The sequence below is a fragment of the Megascapheus bottae genome, chromosome 9, assembly GCF_031878675.1.
Source record: "Megascapheus bottae isolate mThoBot1 chromosome 9, mThoBot2.hap1, whole genome shotgun sequence".
NCBI lineage: Eukaryota > Metazoa > Chordata > Mammalia > Rodentia > Geomyidae > Megascapheus > Megascapheus bottae.
Window position 1 is genome coordinate 65,285,868 of NC_143517.1, and position 21,961 is coordinate 65,307,828.

At 42.0% G+C, this 21,961-nt stretch overlaps 1 protein-coding gene across 1 annotated transcript in view; it reads right to left on the reverse strand.

The window, feature by feature from the left end:
* The window catches only part of Fam135b (family with sequence similarity 135 member B), a 160,329-nt gene that overhangs the window by 78,109 nt on the left and 60,259 nt on the right, over positions 1–21,961 (reverse strand). Inside the window, exon 3 of the mRNA XM_090339452.1 lies at positions 19,356–19,435. Coding sequence (XP_090195578.1) covers positions 19,356–19,435 — 80 coding nt within the window. The remainder of the gene's footprint in view (positions 1–19,355; positions 19,436–21,961) is intronic.

The window sequence follows — 21,961 nt, forward strand, 5'->3', positions numbered from 1 at the left end:
ATAAATCATTTGCAAAAGGCCTATATGATAAAAGACTGTCATCTTAAATATATAAAAATCTCCTAAAACCCAACAATATGAAAACAATGTGATTTAAAAGTAGGCCAAAACACTTAGCAGACACCTCACCAAAGAAGGTATGAAGATGAGGAATGGGCATAAGAAAAGATGTCTCACAATATAAATCATCAGGGAAATGCAAAAAAGTCAATTAAATAATACTATATGCCGATGAAAATAGCTAAAATCCGAAACCATGGAACATGCCTGGGACTATGTGGAGAAACAAGAACACTCTCACTGATTAATGCAAAATGCAGAATGGTACAGCAGCAACTTCTGAAGTTTGGTGCCTTCTCCCAATAATAAACATAGATTTCCGGTGTGACCCAGCAGTCAGGCTCTTTGGTATTTATGAGAGGACTTGAAAATTTATGTTTACATAAAAATGTATGCTAAACTGTCCCTAGTCTTTATTAATAATTGTCAAAACTTAGAAATGGTCCAAGTATCCTTCAGAAGGCTCATCAATAAATCAGTGTATCCAGACTGTGGAATATTATTGGAGGTTGACAAGAAAAGCTCTACTGGGCCATGAGAAGATATGAAGGGAACTTAAGTGTATATTGCTATATGGGAGGAAAAACTAAGAAACTGGGAAAAAGGATAGACTATGGAGGAAGCTTTATTTATTTATTTATTTACTTGTTTATTAATTTTTTGTGGGTTATGGAGCTTGAACTCGCCCTAGGCACTGTCCCTGAGCTCTTCAGCTCAAGGCTACCACCCTACCCTTGAGCCAAGCCCTACTTCCCTTTTCTAGAGGTTAATTAGAGAGTCTCAGGTCCTTTTGTGCCCACGCTGGCTTTGAACCTCGATCCTCAGATTTCAACCTCCAGAGTAGCTAGGATGACAGGTGTGAGCCACCATGCCTGGCTATTGGAGGAAGCTTTTTATATACAGAACAAAGGTGGTGTGGAAGTTATGTCTGCATCTAGCTCTCCCCATTTTGCAGTCTACCTAAAACCTGCGTGTTTCACAAACATTAATGCTATAAATGTTAATTTTTATTTAACAATACGTCAAGCAAATCCACTCCTCACTAGCAAAGTCAATCCTTTTATAAGCAAGCTCCTTTTGACAGATGTTTTGTAATATCTGGCTCAGGCAGGAATTGAGTCACTTGGAGACATTCTCTGTCACTTCCTATACGTGCTGTCTCATCAAATGTTCCTCTTTCCTTCCAATTCAATCATCAGTCAACATGTCTGCATTGTCACTGCTCCCTCCCCATCAAGACAAATCAAAGGCCTTCATTTGCTCTGGTGACATCTTGTGCAGACCGTGTCTCCCAACCCTCAGTTTTCTCTCAGAAGAATCTTCTCAGTACGTGAAGTTATTCTCCATGTTCCAAGCTCAACCTCTTCAGAATCTTTCAATTCTTCTCAGGATAAAGGGAAATAATGCTGCTAGACTCTTCAACGCCTATTTGTCCTTCCCCACTCTACCCAAATCCTCACAGCATTCATGGCTACGTGCCCACTTTCTCCACTTCCAGCCCCACATCATCTGCACCTTCACTGTTCCCTCTTCCTGAAAGGACTCTTTCCTTCTCTGTGGACCACCGTGACTTCCACTCATTCTTTACTTTCAGTGCAAGCATCTTCTCCTGGACAATCTCTTCTTTAATCTCCTTTACCTGTTCAGACATCTTCCTCCTCCTTGTAACATTAGTTGTAAGTATTTGCATAGCTACTTGTTTTATCAGACAGTCCGGTATAAATTCTAACTTCATTTTGTGCAAACACACCCAATACATTGTGTAGTGGTGTATGGCTATTAAACACACACACACACACACACACACACACACACACACACGCAAACATACAATATTAGGTTTCAAAAACATTATAAAGAAATGAGCTCACTGACCTATCAATTTTTGAAAAGAATCCTTTTCTGTCTTGACATTTTAAAGTGTCATAAAGATACAGAGAAATCAAGTTATTCACTTGGTGAAATAAAATCAACTTAACTGGCAAAAAAAACCACCCAATTCATTGCCTCTACTCACTTTTAAGTCATCTGGGATTCCATTTCCTCTTCTGAAAAAGAGGAACAGAGGCTTTGCTATAAGATTATTATGAGGCGATAGATTAAGACCTACAAGATCCCTAATAGAGTGCATGGCATGGCATATGAAGTTCTTCAGTTGATAGAAATTTATGAGTGTTATTACAACCAATCTATGAAACACTGGGTCAGTCACTGGCGCATATTTCAGAAGACTGAGGGACAGTTCATTTACTGCAAGAGAGATAACCAAGAACATTCATTTCTAGGAATTGTGACTTTGATTATATTTAAAATGTTAACCGTATCAACCTGAATTTTTCTAACCCAAACCCATCAATATTGGGACACGTGTTAGAAGCAGCCTTTGCTATTATTTCAGTATGAGGGAAAGGAGCCTGAAGCCAGCTCTTCATTCACCTGCTGTTTACATCCACCCATCAACTCTGCCTCAAAATACAACAATTGAATGACTAAGACATACCTGACCCTTGAGTTATGGCCATGAACAGGACAATTTCTGACCGCAATTTCTTCTTTACAGAAAACCGAAATCAACCTCCCCACAAACAGAACAATCACTTAGACAGTACCATAAATATTAAAGATAATAAAAATGGAAAGATATATTGATTTGTGGTTTGGCGGTTTGTCTAAAGGTAAATGCAGATACTTCTATTGGTTGTTCGACTTGAGGCTTGATTTAAAGCTAGTTGAGATGCCACAAGCACATATGAAAGAAAAGAGTCCAAAGCAGACATTGGCACTGATTGTCTGGCCATCGTGGCTCCTGAATCCCTTGGTTGAGTCTGAGTAGTTGTGGGGTGTCAGGTGAGGAGGTAGGGAAACGTGTTAGATACCACAGAAGATCTCATTTGGAAAGATCTGGGTCTGGGGATTCCACATCTATAGCCCTTGGACAAGGGAAGAAGTAGTGATACCTCCTTTTCCCCCAACACTGACTGCCTACTTGCAAACTTTCATAAGGATACTTACTATTTCAGGACTAGAAAGAGAGTGCCATGTCACCTCTATGGAAATCAAGGTCGTTGCAAGACTGAAGAGAACTATGGGAATAGGCGTGGATAGTTGCTGTGCATTGAGCTCAGGAAGCACTGTGCATGAACCAGTGGAAAAAGCCAATGTGGATCTGGTGCTGTCTAAAGTCTGCCTGAGACTCCTGCAGGCAAGGCCTGTCAGATGGAGGTCCAGGCTGGCCCAGTCAGCAGGGAGCTACAGGGGGGACTGCCATACTTTGGTCAAATAGACCCAAGAACAAATCCTGACCCATTCTTACCCCGCTAGGGCCTCAGTTTCTCAAGCTCTAAATAGGAAATCATGTTAGTCAGAGGACCAAACTGTTGGAGAGAATACAGATGCATCCAGGGAAGCTTGTCTTAAACAAGCTGGTAGGCAAAACTTTTATTATGTTAAACTTTCAGCATTTAAAATGTATGTGTGACAAAAATTACCTAAACCCAAATTAAACAACAAGCTGAAGAAGAGAGGATTTTTTTTTCTACAGGACACAACAACAACAACAAAAAAGGTGGGAGAAGGGGGCTCAGCACAGACGCACTTGGAAACAAATGGAAAATAAAAGCACGTAATTAAGAAGGAAGTCACATAAAGAAAAATAAAACTGTAAATGGAAAATTCATAACAGGGGAATAAAAGCAGTTAATAACATAAAAAGTAAGAAATCTTGGTAATTAGAAAAAGGCAAACTAACAGAAGACACTACATTTTTTTCCTGGTTTGGGAAAATAAATATTCTCATAAATTGCTACTGGAAGTTCAAAATGACACTCTCAAGTATGTTTCAGCAGTCATTATGAAAATTTAGCTCTGCCTATAACTAGCCAGCATTCTGGCTTCTTGCTGTCTCCCTGGATAAGCTACACATACTTTGACACATTCACAAATACTCACTCAAACATTATTTGTAAATCTATCCAAACAGGGGCCTAGTCGTGTACATTAAAGAACAGGCTTTTCCGGGACTGGGAATGTGTCCTACTGGTAGAGTGCTTGCCTAGCATGTACAAAGCCCTGGATTCGATTCCTGAGTCCTACATATATACAGAAAGCCAGAAGTGGTGCTGTGACTCAAGTGGTAGAGTGCTAGCCTTGAGCAAAAGAAGCTCAGGGACAGTGCCCAGTTCAAGCTCCAGGACTGGCTTCCTCCAAAATGCACTTGCTTTGTTATATTTTCAGACTTCTAAGTGCAAACAGCCCCTCATTTGAATAGTTGCAAAGCTATTAAAGTCACTAACTGCAAAGAAAATCATGTCCACATTCAAGAGTAGACAGACATAAACTGAGTACCACATGCCATATCCTTGGTAGCACACATGCATAGATTTAACTAAAATAAATCATTTAACTTATCACAAAATAGGAACAGAATCTATACCAGTAAGTTAGTAACATCATCTTCAGTAGGAGGATTTGAGTTCTAGTCTGTTACATATCTCTCATGTTTTCAAATAATATTCTCAAGGAGAACTTAGCCATTGAGAATTTATGTTGTAAAATGAATGAAGTAATGGAACCATCTGGATAGTGAAGTTGTGCTATTCATGAGGTAAAATTATTAAATACATAAAATAATAAAATAGAGCCAGGCACTGGTGGCTCATGCAATGATCTGAATCTAACCTTAATGAAAGTAAAAAAAAAAAATGGAGAGTTAGCATTAGTATTTCCTCACACACTCCCGACTCCCAATTCCATCCACAAGTCCACACTTGCTGGTTCATGTCCACTTAGGATAGGAATTGTTTGGCCCAGGCTCCGTAATGTCAAAGAAGGAACTATACTCAAGTCAGTAGAGCTTCTTCTAGCTCTGCTCCTATAAGAGAGACACAGGCATAGGAGCAGGGCATGTCGACTCTCCCTGTAGCTCAGGACACTATCTGTAGAACATCAGAAGACCAGGAGGAAAAGGACAAGTGCTACTCCCATACAATCACATTGGAAATGATGCCATGAGGCCAGTCCAGGGGAGCTTTCCTGGGGTGGTACTATGGACACAGTTGTAAAGGAAGAATAGGAAAAAGAGGCAAAGGAGGGACTCAGAGAGAGACAAGTACAGGCCTGGTGTCTTCATGGTGCCTGAATATTAGTGGGAATGCTGATTCATGGGCTATATTGATGAATACTGATAAGCAGTTCAGACTTATTGAAATTCAAGATTGCTTTTTTTTGTTGTTTTTCTTGAGAATAAAAGACTTTGTCTAAGCGGAATTGGGAAATTGATCTGAACCACAGTGATCTGATTAGACGAAAACCCAGGGGAAATGGGGAGAAAGCACAAGAAATTGCCACAGATCAAGCGAAAGCTATCACTTCCTTAGAGGACAGGAAGTGGTTCTGAGTGCGTAGGAAGTAGTTGGGATGAAATGAAAGTCCTGTGTGAGGGATAATGTGACAAGTTTTATTTCAAAGACTTAGAATGAAAAGCTTAGACGTTTTCTGCTGCTATTAGGTGCTTTCCATCTCTATTGAAAGCCCTTCTGCCACTTTGGGGACTATGGGCTGAGATTTCCTTTGAAATTCTTGCTTGCCTTTGTGTGTCAAGTAATTCTCTGGATGTTCTTACTCATCTTCCTCTTTTCATCTGCCCTCCCAGGAGGGTCGCATGGCCTCTGAAGGCTGCCTGGCTTCTTTGCAAATTTTCACCTCTGCTCCATGTGCAATTTTATACTCACCTTTATCCTCAACCTCTTTGCTAATGAGTCCATGTGAATGAACCCCAACTCCGAGTTCCTCAGAACCAGCTCCACATCCCCCACTCTGAGCTAGATTCTGCATGACTTCTTAGATTCAGTTATTTTTAGGAAGTAGAGCCCTCTCTCCTCTACTCTCAAAATCAGTCTTATACAGAAACTCAATCTGTAAAGCACACATACAAGTTTTGATAAATGTATTTCAAATGTGCATTCTTTGCTAAGGAACATTAATGGAACAATGGGATTATTCTGATTGACAGGTTTGAGATCAATCATTATGACACATTAAATAAGCTATGTTTCTTTCCTTAACAGCATAAGATACAGTACAATTAGCACTTAGAATTATAATTGCACGTGTGCACAAACTTCACTTGATATTTATTTCCTCCTCCTCAATATTCCATTTGTTCTTCTGTCTCCCTCCTCATACAATTTCCCTTGAATTTCTTCAAGAACTTTTGAAATTGACTCGAAAATAGGGATCTATTTTTTTGTGTGTGGCTAAGTTCCATATCTAGATCTAAAAATATTGACCTTGTTAATGAATCTTAAAGTCAAATAAGGAGTAAGTGCTAAAATCACCACATGGCACAAGATCACTAAGACCATGAACCACACCCTCTCTGTTCCCACCTCACTGCATAATTCTGTACAGAAAGGAGCAGACCTGGCCAGGCCTGGCATGAAAATCCTCTCTCTTGTGGGTACCACCTAAGGGAGTGCCAGCTTGTTCCCTGCTGTGTGATCAGATGCTGTAGTAACTGCCTGCCTCCCACAGTGGCAAACAAGAGAAGTTCAATACAGGCTGATGATGGCGGTGGTGAAGAAGTCAGTGGCACCCTTTCGATTGCCGCCATTGTGACAGAGCTTACATTTCCTGATGGGCTCATCAACAAGACTTGTGAGAAAGGCTCTCCTCTTGCATGGTTTTCAGACGTGGAAAATGTGGAGATATCAGGCATTGTCATGATTCTCACCACGATTTTAAACATGTGGAACCAGGATTTGAATCCAGACAGATGCTAAGCACAAAGGAAAGAGAGCACCGTAAATTGTGGAAACGAATAAAAATTGTCACGATTAGTTTTAGTAATGTTTTGAGGGGTAATTTCCATGTCCATTAAGTGGAAGCACTTAAGAGCTTCACCATGCAGAGGGGTGGAGGGGGAGGTGGGAGGAGACATTTATTCTTCAAATGAATCAATCTAATTTATTTGTAGGGTCCATTAAAGTGTACCCAAATATCAAAGCTGTGTTCACATAGGGAATACTAAGCAAGGAACACACTCCCTCCAGCTTGTGCACTCTGAGTTCTTGTCTGGAGCCGGTGCTGAGCTATCTCAGGGCTGGAACTGCCGATGCCCTGCATAAACTTGGCTCTTCAAGTATATTCTTCAGTATAAGAAAGGCTGTGTATGACAAACCCACAGCTACCATTATACTTAATGACAAAAAGCTAGAGCCATTTCCTCTAAAATCAGGAATGAGACAAGGATGCCCACTCTCTCCACTCCTCTTTAACATAGTATTAGAATTCCTAGCCAGAGCAATAAGGCAAGAAGCAAGCATAAAGGGGATCCAAATAGGGAAAGAGGAAGTGAAACTTTCCCTCTGCAGATGACATGATTCTTTATTTAAAGAACCCTATAGACTCTACTCCCAAGTTGCTTGCGCTGATTTTGAAACTTTGGCAAGGTAGCAGACTATAAAATTAACCCTCAAAAATCAACTGCCTTTCTATATGCCAAAAGTGCGAGAAACGAGGCATCAGGAAAGCAACTCCTTTTGCAACAGCCCAAAGAAAATAAATTACTTAGGAATTAACTTAACTAAGAATGTAAAGGACCTTCATGATGAAAACTTTAAAACCCTGAAAAAGGAAATTAAAGCAGAACTGAGGAAATGGAAAAACCTCCCATGCTCCTGGATTAGAAGAATTAACATCATGAAAATGGCAATCTTGCCAAGGGCTAGCTACAAATTCAATGCAATACCCATCAATACCCAAATGTCATTCTTTAAGGAAATAGAAGAAGCAATCCACACTTTCATATGGAATAATTAAAGAACCCATATATCAAAAACAATTCTTAGCAGAAAGAAGGAGCAAAGGGGGAATTTTAATACTCTATTACAGAGCTATAGTAACTAAAAAAGCTTGGTACTGGCACAAGAACAGGCCTGAAGACCAATGGAATAGAACTGAGGACCCAGATATTAAACCACAGACCTATGGCCACCCAATCTTTCATAAGGGATCCAAAAAATAGAATGGAAGAAAGACAGCCTCTTCAACAAGTGGTGCTGGCAGAAGCACCTGCAGAAAGCTAAAGTTTGATCCTTCTATGTCACCCTGCACCAGGATTAACTCCAAATGGATCAAAGACCTCGAGGTAAAAGTAGACACCCTAAAAACTTTATAAGAAGGAATAGGAGATACACTAGGCCTCCATGGCACAGGGAGAAACTTTCTTAATAAAGATCTAGAAACACAACAAATTAAAGAAAATTTGGACAAATGGGACTACATTAAATTGCAGAGCTCTTGTATGGCAAAGGATATAGCTAGCAAGTTAAATAGGAAGCCTACAGAGTGGGAGAAAATATTCACTAACCCTACAACAGACAAAGGCCTCATATCTAAAATATATCAACAGCTAAAAAAATTGAATCACTCCAAACTAATCTCCAAACAAACAGCCATCCCATTAAAAGATGGGCAAACTGCAGATGAATGGATACAAAAAAATGTGGTATATGTGTACAATGGAAATCTATAAAGCCAACAGACAAGATAAAATAATGGTATCCACAGAGACAAGTCAAAACCAAAGGATCAAAAGGCACATGATATCCTTAATATGTGGATATTGGATCCAAACATACCTAATGCTATGGACATGGTATTGGAAATACAAACACAACTACATGGACATAAAAGTTTACGACTCTATAGACATAATGTTTTATTACATTGATTAATATGTATCTATGACATACAAACCCTCAGCCTAACTTTAATTATGTACTAAAATCTAAGTGCCAGTGATTGTATATAGAGATTCCCTTCTGTTTGTTAAATACGTCATTTGAAATATGATGTAAAAATCAATGTTAATAAATTCTTTAATAAAAAAAAGATGGGCCAAAGATTTAAAGAGAGTCTTCTCTGAAGAAGAAATAAGAATGGCGCATAGACACATGAAGAAACGCTCGACATCTCTGGCCATAAAAGAAATGCAAATCACAACCACTCTGAGATTCCATCTCACTCCAGTTAGAATAGCGATGATCAAGAAATCTAGTAACAACAGATGCTTGTGGGGATGTGGCCAGGAGGGATCACTACTACACTGCTGGTGGGAGTGCAAATTCGTTCAACCACTATGGAAAGCAATATGGAGATTTCTCAAAAGACTAAACATAGAGCTCCCTATGACCCAGCAATTCCACTCCTTGGCATTTACCCAGTGGTCCAGAAACAAGGACTTCCTAAAGCCACTAGCACAACGATGTTCTTTGCAGCACTATTTACCATAGCAAAGATATGGAACCAACCCAGATGCCCCTCAGTAGATGATTGGATCAAGAACATGTGGTACTTATATACTATGGAATTCTATGCTGCCATCAGAAAGAACAACATTGCCCCATTTGTAAGGAAATGGAAAGACTTGGAAAAAATAATATTAAGTGAAGCCAGACCCAAAGTAACATAGGCTCAATGGTTTCCCTCATTTGTAATAATTAGTACAAACCTAGGACTCTCCTAGCAGAGGATTACAATAGCTCAAACCCTAGATACATAAGGCCATAGAAGAGGCCAAATTAATGGATCTCCAGGACATGAAAACAAGAGCTTAATTATGAGTGACTGTTGTTCTTAATGTACTATGTTTTTTTGTCCTTTTCTCTTGTGTTGCCCTTTGGTTAATCTCATTGTTACAGTATCTGACTTTGTTATCTGGTATAGATAGATAGATAGATAGATAGATAGATAGATAGATAGATAGATAGATATGTGTGTATGTCTTTATTTTTTTATTTGAAATAGGAGGGAGAAAAATAGGGGGTAGGGGAAGGGAAATGGGGACAAAAACATGAGAAGGATCTCAGGAAATCCCATCCCTGCCTTACCTGAAAGTGCAGGACTGCCTGTGGCGCCAGGGGTACACCCTACCATAAAATCCCAAATAGGACTATTGGCACCATGAATCTCAAGCAGGACTCTCTGGCAATACATCTTCAACAGGAGAGGGCAAAGGCATTCCAAAGAAGGCCTCATCCTAGACTGTATAAAAACCAACCCCACTCCTACTCCTCACTCCCTGGTTCTTCTGCCTGGAGACTCTGCAGCCCTGACTAAAGCCTGCTTGCTCTGCTGAGACTTCTGCCTAGTTTCTCTCCTTCCCTTGGCTTGATCTCTCCTATCCCCTCGTGACTCATTTCCTAATAACTAGCACTGAGCAAAAACACTTAAGGACAACACACACACACACACACACACACACACACACGCACACACGAGTGACACTGTTTCCTGTTGTTTTGTTTTTACTTTTTAAATTTAATTTAATTTTATTGTTGGGGTGATATACAGAAGGGCTGTAGTTACTTTCATCAGGTAAGGGGTACATTACTTCTTTTTTATTGTCATTAAAAGAAGGGTTACAGTTATATTCTCCAGATAGAAGGTGGATTACTTGGGCCGGGAGTTTGGCCTAGTGGTAGAGTGTTTGCCTAGCATGCATGAAGACCCAGGTTCGATTCCTTGGTACCCCACATACATAGCAAAAAGCTGGAAATGGTGCTGAGGCTCAAGTGGAAGAGCTCTAGCCTTGAGAAAACCCAAAGACAGTGCTCAGGCCCTGAGTTCAAGCCCAGGACTAGAAAAAAAAAAAGAAGGTGGATTACTTCACACACATTGATACCCCTTCTCACGTTTGCTTCCTGGTCTTTTAGGAAAGAAAAATTCCTAGAAGTATATGGTAACTTCCCCCATTACTGAGGAGAGAGAGAGAGATCTGTCTACACAGTGCCAAATGGCTCTAAGTAGGTGCACAGGATTTCACGGAACACTGTGCAAACCACATTTGATAGCACATTGGAATCCCCTAGCAGGGTCTTCCCCTAACTAAGAGGGCCATCCACATCGGAGGCCATGCTTGCTTCCAGGGTGGGAGTTCCAGTAGTGGCGCCTGACACATGGGAAAGCACCGATCTTCAAGACTAACACTTCAGCTCATGGAGCTTTCCCTTAGCTGCAGCAGGTAATGCTGTTGGAAGATTAACAAGAGTCCCTGGGCCAGGGGGCCCACAAGTCTTCCCTAGGGACCCCCCTCCTTTTCCACACAGGGCACAGCTTACATGGATGAACCTGGATGTCTGATTGTCTCAAGAAGAACAGTGGAGGGGCATGGCCGGGGATTCCCGGGTCCTCTCCTCCTGAGTGCCCACTGCTTACAGGGAAACCCTCACCTGTCTACAGGTCTACGCCTTCCCATTGGGGCAGCGTTAGGCAGCAAGCACGGGCCCACCGTTCCTCATTCAAAGCTGACATTCATGAGCTGGGGATTTGATGCTGAGGAAGTATTTTGAAAAGCTGAGATCAAACATGGGGAAGACAAGGAGATGATTCCTGTCAGATATGGTGGGAAAGGAATCCACAGATATGACACCCTGGGAGACAGGCTCTCAGTGGCATAGGAACTTGACTAATCCTCAAAACAGCGTTATAAACAACTATTCCCGTGTCCTAGGCTGTAGGACCCAGGACCCCAGTGGTACTCAGATCTAGAAGCTTCTAGCCCTGTCTCCTAACCGCTGCCCTTATGATGGGGGGGGGGGGTTCTTGATTCAGGTGTTCACACAGAAGATTGGAATGTGTGCAAGCAATTCGTTATAAGTGCCCCCTCGTGAGAGCACAGGAAGGCATAGGGAATCAGGGCAGGGAGAGAGGAAGGTAAGCCTGGCATGCTTCAGAAGCTACTTACATGAGAAATTATTTGTTCTGATAGGAGATGGCTTGTGGGGAGCTGCGAGGGCCGCGCCTTAAAGATGGCGCCGGTTTCCGCCTTCCACCATCCCGACGGCGAGTGCTCTCTGTGAAAAACAACTCCTTATATGGCTAAGTTTTAGCTTCTGGCTTGCTTCCGCGTAGTTGGCCCTATCGGCATCTCCCACGTGGCTTTTCAGGATTGGCCAGGCGGAGGTCTTATAAGACCGGGGATAGGCCCGGGGGAGAAAGAAGAAAAAGGAAGAAGGAGAAAGGAAGAAGCTTGTTAAGGGTTCCTGAATAAACCACTTGGAGAAGAATCCTGTGTCGCGTCTTCCTTGCTGGTCGAGGCAGAAGCGACAATGGCTCATAGACTAGCTGGTCATTAAACTCCATGTGCACTGATGGAATAGATGTGAACTCAGAGTACAAGAGACAGCTGAGGGACAGCAGACATGAGTCTGGAAGGAAGCTTCCTGAAGGAGGGCTTCAAGTTCATGCAACATGAAGATGCATCCACAAGGACAAAGGAGGAGAGGGCAACCTGACCTGACCCAGAGGAAGCTAAGTCCCTGGACAGATGGCACAACAGACGCCTGTGGTATGCAGAGGGCAGGGCTAAGGCAGCGGGACATTGCTGTCTCTAAGCTGCTGGCTGTGACCTAGCTGGAGCCAGGGAGATGAAAGAATGTCCTTGAAGTGCCAAGTTTATGCAGGTCATCGGCAATTCCAGCCCTGAGATAGCTCTGTACCAGCCCCAGACAGGAACTCAGAGCGCACAAGCTGAAGGGAGTGTGTTCCCTGCTTAGTATTCCACATGTGAATGCAGCTTTGATATTTGGGTACACTTTAATGGACCCTACAAAGAAATTAGATTGCTTCATTTGAAGAATAAATGTCTCCCCCCACTCCCTCTCCACCCCTCTGCATGGTGAAGCTCTTAAGTGCTTCCACTTAATGGAAATGGAAATTACCTCTCAAAACATTACTAAAACTAATCATGACAATTTTTACTCGTTTCCACAATTTACGGTGCTATCTTTCCTTTGTGCTTTGATGAGCAAAGACTAGTAGATGCCTGCTTTGAGTCTAATCAGTCCCCAGAGAGCACCCAGGGCCCGGGGCAGTGTCTCCCCCAAGTCCATCCCCACTGCTCACTCCCCACTCCAAAGAAAATGGCTCCTGTTCTCCTTTATCATCTCTCAGGACAGAAAAAGTTGACAGAATCTGTTAAATGGCACCTTTGGGGTGGAATCAAATAGCTAAGTTTATCCATGTTTATCCACAGTCATGGGCAAGCTAGGACTTGGGAGAAGAGAGAACATAAGACTGTGAAATCACATGATCAGATACTCCGTTCATTTCCTGGAATACCTTAGCTCTCACATTTCACTTAGTCACCATCACCTCGGTATATCTCAGGGTTTTGCACATTTTCTAGCTTGTAAGAGACACTTCAAAAGCCTGATGGTGATGGCGCACGCCTGTAATCCTGGCTATTCAAGAGGCTGACACCTGAAGACAGTGGTTTAAAAGCCATGCTTGGCAAGAAAATTGAGAAACACTTATCTCCTAATAACTAGCAAAAAGCTAAACGTAGACACAGGGCTAAAATGGGAGAACAACAGATGAGCAAAAGAGCTAAACCAGACTCCAGTGCCCGACTTCAAGCCCCAGTGTATGTATGCACGCACACACACACACACCCCTACACACAATACATTAAAACTTTGTTGATCAGATTAATACTATTTTGGATCAGAACACTATATGATTGACTCCAATTATGAGATAAGTGTAGAATTTAAGAAGAAAATATACAATAATATACACCCCTATTTTAGTCATAGCCATGTGTATGTACATAAATGCTACTGAAAACAGTTGCGTATCTGACTATTCCTAAGAAGAGTAAAAGTAATATGTAATTTGCATATGGAGAAACACACTGACATTCCTGGATCCTGGTCATGTTTTAAGGGAAAGCGTTACTCCTGCTTTGTTCAGCTCTGCCCCTGCTGAAGCTTCATTTTACCCCCAGGCACACAGAAGTGCACAGCCTGGCATGGACCTGGGTATTTAGATCCTGCCATTGAGAGGCAGCACAGAGGTAAAGCAGAGATGGCAAAAGCAGAAAGCACCTGTGCCTGCTCACATAACTCAACACTGCACAGGACTGGGCGTACCAGCTGCGTTCAGGCCGACATGGCTGCTTCAAGCATCCCATTTTGCATCCTCCACCATACCTACTTTCCTCTCTCACCCTCAAACCAGAGGCTGTAGCCTCCCCGCTGTCCAGCCTGACATCCTTCCGCATTGGTGTGCACTCCTCTGTGCCACACAAAACCATCGTTGGATCTGCACTGTCTTGGGAATACTTGTTGGTGTCTTTTTATTAGCTTACACTAGCAATATGGACGTGAGGGGGAGGGCAGTTACTGTGATATCTCCACACATGGATATAGCTCACTTTGAACAATTTCATCCCTTCCACCATATCTCTACTCTCCAGATCCTCCTCTCGACATTATATATATATACATATATATATATATACACACACACATGCACACACACACATACACACACACAAATGTGTGTGCAACTATGTACATATATGGGAACTCTTCTGTTGTTGCCTCCATCCGTAAGCTGTCCTCACACGATACTGTCTCATGAAGTGATCATGTATTTTGCATCAGACACTGTAGAGTGTTACCTCACATCGCTCAGCAAGTTCTCACTACTGCAGGACCTGCCTCCTGAATAATCAGCTCTCTCCACTAGATACTTTCCCAATTTCCCAGGAAATCTATTGTGAGACAATAGGAAGACATCACATTGACCCTTTTCTTCCCTCCTTCATTGTGTGGAAAAGACAAGGAATGTCCAGCGCCGAATGAATCATTCGACAAGTGTCTGGATACTTTTCCATTCTGTGGATGAGAGAGACCATGTGGCCTTCAGACGATGCTAGGCTGATTCCCTTGCTGCGATGCATCCGAGCCCCATGCAGATCTGGTGGTTACAGTCACCTGTCCATGTCCAGACATCTGTTCACCTTTGACTGCTGGGATCTTTCTAGAAGGCAGTCCCCAAAGCAGGGTTATTCCTAGCCAGTGCATGCTCAATATCTGTCATAGTCCACTCAAGGAGCTAATAGCTAACTGAGGCAAGAAACAAATCCTCAGTGTTCCAGAACTATTTTCCCCAAAACATGTGTAGAAGGAAGCACTATGGTATTCAGGCTAAGAAGACAGGGATTTTTATAATATTCTATTCACAGAATCCAATGATAAACATCTCCTTTTCAAAACTCACTAAGGCATTATTTCACATCTAAAAAATTCTTACCTAATTTGTCTATGTTATACCATTTACACATGTTTCCATATACTGTGGTTATTACAGAAATGGCACATTTGGAAAGAGCATGGAACTATAGAATAATAACCCTGCCCCTTCATTTAAGAAACAACCATAGATTGCCAGTACTGGCTTTACTTCTTGAATGTTCTTTCCCTTCCTCTGAGCCTTTGTTTGAATGGCCTCCAAACCCAGCCACAGCTCTGCTTCTTTTCTGGGGACAATCCCATTCTCACCAGCACACCAGTGGGCCCCCTAAATAATCCGGCTGCATTCAGGTTCCTGTGGTGTCTGTCTTTGTGTTTACATCATTTTTCTGAATCATCCTCTGTACCTTCGTCTCCATAAGTCCAGCTTCTTGTCCTTCTAGGTCATATTCAGTCCTCCCTTCCTTCTTCTGCTAAGCTGCTGGCTCCTAGCTTGGACTACCTGGATGGACCCACTGACCTACCTGCTGTCATTGCAGGGCCTCTCCTCACCATTCCACCTCCTTCCTGAGGGAGGACGGCAGCTTCCCACCCAGTTCCCAGGGGGGTGTCCTGAAACCAGCAGCAGGAAAATGCTGTTCGGTAAACAACTATCCTGTGTGTCCCAGCAGAATTTTCTTCATGCTGCAGCAGCAGTTACTCAAGTGAATGGTTATTCTGAGCCAACTATGGACCTAGGACTTTTCCAATCCTTTTGCTTGCATAATTCATGTGTTCCTAATCACAATTCTATGAGGTAGATATCACCTACTATTCCTCATTTTATGTGTGAAGGACCTGCAAAATGATTAATAACTACAAAACTCAAGCAAGATGGAAGAAGAATTTGAACTTGGACAGGTCATATGTGGCCCTTATTATTACTGAGCTCTGCACCTCTAGACTCAGTAAAATTGTTTTATGTCCCGAAACAGCAACTAATAGATGGGGCGACATTGACCGAGATGTACTCATAAATTGGTGTGCTGAATTGACATCCCTTACTAAAACTACTTAATAAAAAATAAATTATAAGAAAATGAAAATAAACCCTCTTACAATTGAAATAAACAGCAAATTGTTCATTCCAACAAAAATAATTAAACTAATGAATATCAAATATATCATTAGATCCTGCTATTTCCTGGTTCCTTTTCAATATAACACCCTTCACTGCCAGAAAAGTGCTTTCTTTCTGTTTTCCCTCCAGAATTACTGGCACGTAATGGAAGGGAGGGTATGCTGTAAAGATGGCTGCCAATATCCATCTCCACACAAAATGCTGGTGGTGTTTCACAGGAAGGGACGGAGTCCGTTTCCTCTTGCCTTGAAGACAGGCTGGCCTTGACCCTCATCCTTACAGATGGGGTACAGATGACCACGTGGCTGTGCCCCATCTATCCTGTAAGTGACCTGGAATGGTCTACCTCTTCCCTTGTCTTTTTGGTGAACTGAGCACCAAGTTCTGGAGAGCTTTGTAATGTAGTCGTTTCTACCTCGACACAATTTTTAAATGGAAAATTCACCTGGAAGTAGAAAGTACAAATGCTACAGAGCCCTCATTCACAGAACACTCTTATTATAAATTACTGCTGGTCTTTCTGTTCATATTCTGTGCTAAATAGAATGTTAATGTGAAAACTCAAAGGCATGGCATTTTTATCACAATTATTCCTCTGTCAGAAAAAGAAAATAGTTTGGCCCTAAGATTGCATTTCATTTTTTAAATGTATTTATCTTTCTGCAGTGCTATCTCAACTCCGAGCCCAGGCTCGGACAGCACTTGAAATACCCAGCAGTTTTATAGTCCTCAAAGCTGGGGCAGCTAGCTCCAGGAGAATGCTCTGCGGAAACAAGAAGGAAACTCAGGATGCCCAAACGCCCAGGGAAGAAGAAAGCGGGAAAGCCTCAACACGAGTTCCTCAAGTCCACTGATTCTACTTCTCGTTACTCACTCACCAGGTCTCTCTTTCCCCTGGGCTGGGCCTTGACCCTAAGAATAGAATCAGGTTTGTGAAGTAATGCATCTTCTATCTGGTGAATATAACTGTAACCATTCTATTAATTACAATTTAAAAAATGAAAGAGAAAAAAAGAATAGGGTCATGCTTTGTATCACAGGGAGAACTATACAGCACTTACCTTGTCCCAGCTCCTCTTCTGGAACATTCATATTTATGAGTGCAATGAAAACATATTCCTATAATCTCTAAGAGAAACCCTATGGAGGACAGATTTTCTTTGCATACTTCAGGTGAGGTACAGTTGCCTCACATAGTCTGTCCATACACTGTCAAATTCCAGGTCCTATGGTAGGGATGCTAGGTCGGTCCAAGCACAAGGTGGTGACAAAGGAGGGAAGTAATTGATTCCCGAGTCACCTGTATCTACACTGCTTAAAGAAAAAGAAACCACCCTTGCCCAAGTCTCCAGTTCCTATTCTATTATCAACAAAAGAATGGAGAAGAAATTCGGGGACAGGGTGACTTGATGGAACTTCAGTGACCCTGCTCAGTCAGAGGAGACCCTGGTGGTCACCAGCCACCGTTGTCTTATATGTCACAGACTTAAATTACCCTAGTCATCATTAGCCAGACCTTCCAAGCTGTCCTCTTGTTGGTCTGAGGAGCTTACCACTTCCAACCTCTCCTACAAAGTGACAAAGCAGATCATCACCACATGAACACTCCTGGATTTTGAGTGTTTAATTCATCATAATCTCATTGACAGTTCCAAGCGAGTTCCATGAAATACAGCTCTGACCAGAACAGTTCACTTTACTGAATTTAATTTCTATTCTTAGCTATCTTTGCTTTTAATGTTACATAAAATGTTTGGAGCTCCTGCTTTTCATTTTCTCCATCTTTAAGACTTCCTCATTCTTCTTAAGCATTTCTAGTCTACACATGTATATTAATATAATTCCATTACATGTCTATTAATTAATCTTATACCTAGCTTTCTTATGCAGTCAATTCTATATTTGTGAGTCTTTTTAAATTATAAACAAGAGTGCTAAACTCTACTTGACACTCCAGGTTCCCCTATACAGGGACTTGGTATTCATTTAAGAGTCCTCCTTACTCAGGATTCTGGCTTTAGGACCCCACACTGTAACTGGAAAATGCAGTTTATGGCCCCCTTCCTCTGCTGATAACCAAGTACTCTGTAACAATGCTTTTCTTCTTACCAACCGCTGCTAGAAGCTGCTAGGTGCTGTGTGTGTCCCACTCATTTCTTTTTTTTCATATATTTTTATTGTAATTAATAGAAGGGTTACATTATATTCACCAGATAGAAGGTGCAATACTTCACAAACATTGATACCCTTTCTCATGTCTTGGTCCCCATTTACCTACCCCCACCCTCGCCCCTCATCTTGTTTCCCCCCCATCCAATTTCAAATAAACAGATAAGCATCTATACAACATATCAGATAACCAGGTGAAATACTGTAACAATACGAGATAGCCAAGGGAAGCAAAAGAGATGAGAGATAACATAGTACATTAAGGACAACAATCACTCATTATATGGCTTTTGTTTCTATATCCTGAGGTCCTTTCTTTTAGCATCATTCTATATGGCCTTATGTATCTAGGTTTTGTTCTATTGTAAATCTCTGCTAGGAGAGCCCAAGGTTCCTACTGATTAAGACAAATGAGGGAGACTATTGGGCCTATGTTCCTTTGAGTCTGGCTTACTTCACTTAATATGATTTTTTCTAAGTCTTTCCATTTCCTTACAAATGGGGCGATGTCACTCTTTCTGACAGCAGCATAGAATTCCATTGTGTACAAATACCACATCTTGTTGATCCACTCATCAACTGAGGGACATCTGGGTTGGTTCCATATCTTTGCTATGGTGAATAGTGCTGCAATAAACATCGTTGTGCTACTGGATTTAGTATGTCCTTGTTTCTGGACGACTGGGTAAATGCCAAGTAGTTGTCCCCCTCATTGCTCGCCAGACTTTACTTCAACCAAGCCTTCCCAGTTTCCTCTTCCCCTCTCAGGTACTGGCTATCCCTGAATGTGATTTTCATCCGCCAGGTCTTACTTTCAATGATGTGCATATATGGCCATTTTCAATCACTGAGAGAGTGATTTCCTGGGGGTTCCCATATATCCTGGGTTCCCCTCTGCCTTGGCACACAGTGACAAACAATGAATTGCCTCCGGGGCAAGCATCCCACTGTATCTTTCCACTCACCTGTCTGACCAACAATGGAGGCACTCAGTCTGTGAGGAATCCTTGAGGACACCTTCAAGGTCACTCGGATCTGGTAATACCTATGGAGAGACCAAATGATAAATAGCTGAAGACCTTGACTTCTCGGTGTTGACTTCTTTAGATAACCAAACTGAAAAGACACACTTGGGAAGAGTCTAGGAAGTGTGGGAAGTCTTTGGGTGGCCTAGAGAAAACAGCTTGTCAGCAAAGCGGAGGAGGGAAAGGAAGAAGTATGGCAGAAGGAAAGAACTGGAGGTTGCCTGGGATTATGTGAGTGTGAAGAAGGTTGGAAGAGAGGGAAATAGAGAACGGGAAAGGGCGGGATCATGTGATGGTATATAAAGAAGTGGATTGAAAGTGTGTTGTTAAAGGTGCATACTACAGGTGGGAAACAAAAATTCCTGGTGTGTATGGAAGCTGAGTTGCTTTCATGTTGTCACACACACACACACACACACACACACACACACACACACACACACAGAAGCTAAGCTGTCACTCCTGCAAGTACGAATGAGATACTTTCCATTTTTGTATCTTATTTTTAGCAATGCACTCCGTTTTCCAAGTTCCAGCATTTCAGGATACTCTATGGCCGCCCCTGCTCTCGGGGGCTTCTCATGTGTCTCTTTTGCCACAAGTACAGATGCATCCTTGGAAGTACTGTGCTTGGAATTAATGACCTCTAGCATAGAAGCACTTGGGAGCATTTCTGACATTTTAATTTTTCTTCCTTTCCACTAGTTCCAAACCTACTGTAAATGGAATACAAATAAAATGAAGGGAAAGAAAGGAAAATGGACCATGAACACGCTCATGCCCTTTCTTACTGAACTCATAGCTGGAGATGGTCGAGGCTCTGTGGATACTGTGAATACTCACAAAACCTTTCTTTCATTGTCTTCTGTCTATTTGCATGTGTATTTGAAGGCCGGGGCAGAACTGAGCTAGAAGCTTCATTTATGACTATAGTTTGGGTGGTTCCGTGAGATCTGTGAATTTGAATTTGCTTCTGTTTCACTTTTGTTTATAAAAGATACTTATCTTGTACAAGGTAATGTACAGAGAGGTGACAGTTACGTAAGTCAGGAAAAGAATATATTTCTTCCTTAGCTTTCGCCCAGTTTTTCCTTCCTGTCCCCTCCCACAGTTGTCTAGTTCATTTTCAACTGAGTGTCCAGTGAGCACTGCTGTTGCATTTGTCTGAGGCAGCTTGATCTGTAATACCCCAACAGCCAACCTCTCTCCAGGAAGTAAATAGTTCAGCGAAAAGTACTGAAGGAGAATGAGAACCACGTGCATCTGACTACCTGGCTGCTTCTCCTGGTGATGAGGTTGATCTAAAGAAGTCCATTCCATAAAGATGGACAAAGCAGATCCAGGCGTGGTGGCTCATGCCTGTCATGCCTAGCTACTCAGGAGGCTGAGATCTGAGGATCAAGGTTCAGAGCCACTCCAGGCACAGAAGGACCTGAGACTCTTATCTCCATTTAACCTCTAGAAAACAGGAGGTGGGGCTTGGCTCAAGGGTAAGGTGGTAGCCTTGAGCTGAAGAGCTCAGAGACAGCGCCCAGGCCAAGTTCAAGCCCCGTGACCCACAAAAACAAAAGATGGGCGATTTCATTAAGATGGCATACAAACAATACAACAAAATTACTAATGCAGGGTATACAGAGTATAGATTATCAGTTGTCTGGAAGTGGGGAACAAGGTGGGTGTGGAATGAAAGAGGATTAAAGTGGCCTGCACTTTGACTGGTGGTAGTAACGATCTTAAGCATCGCAAGACATCGCCACTGAGGAGTCACGACACGGGATGCTTCTGGCTTAATTTTCAAACCTGCCTGTAAATCTATAATGATCTTAAAATAACGGTTAAAATTAAAGCACCTTTTCTTGCTAAACAAGAAAATTATAGTGGTTGAATACACATGCACACAATTAGCAAATGAAAAAAAATTTAAGAAAATTCTAAGTTGTACTTAATCTAGGTTTCTGCTTTCTATTTTTATAGAAATGCAGGTGCATAAGTAGAACACTACTACTCTGATATGATTATCTGAAGTTAATCCTTATTATGGGACTTTTAAGAGGGGATTGGAACATGGAGGGGAGGAACAAATTAATCCATTCCTGGAGGAATGGATTCCCGGGTTAATAGTTCTCTTTAGGGTGTCTCTGCTGTGAATATGCTCTGCCTCTCTGTGCACTCTCTTCCCATCATGCTCCACGCTGACTTCTAACTCTGCCATCATCCCTAACAAGGAAACCTTCACCAGACATGGCACCTGGCATTGGACCTCAGGTCCCCCAAACTATGACTATTCTTTATAAATGCTCCAGCCTCTGGTATTCTGTTATAAACACAGAAAACAGATTGAGAAAACAACCTAGCATTCATAAATCCTACTGGAGGCAATATAATAAATAGTCATGGCATTTACATGGCCAAGGGAGTGACTGGCAAGAGAAGACCACAGTGTCCACCACAGAGCTAACCTGTAGCTGAGCCCTACCACGTGAAAACCATGATGCTAAGCTACTAGGTCTTCCTAGATCTCAGAGAATTCTTTACAATGTGAAGTG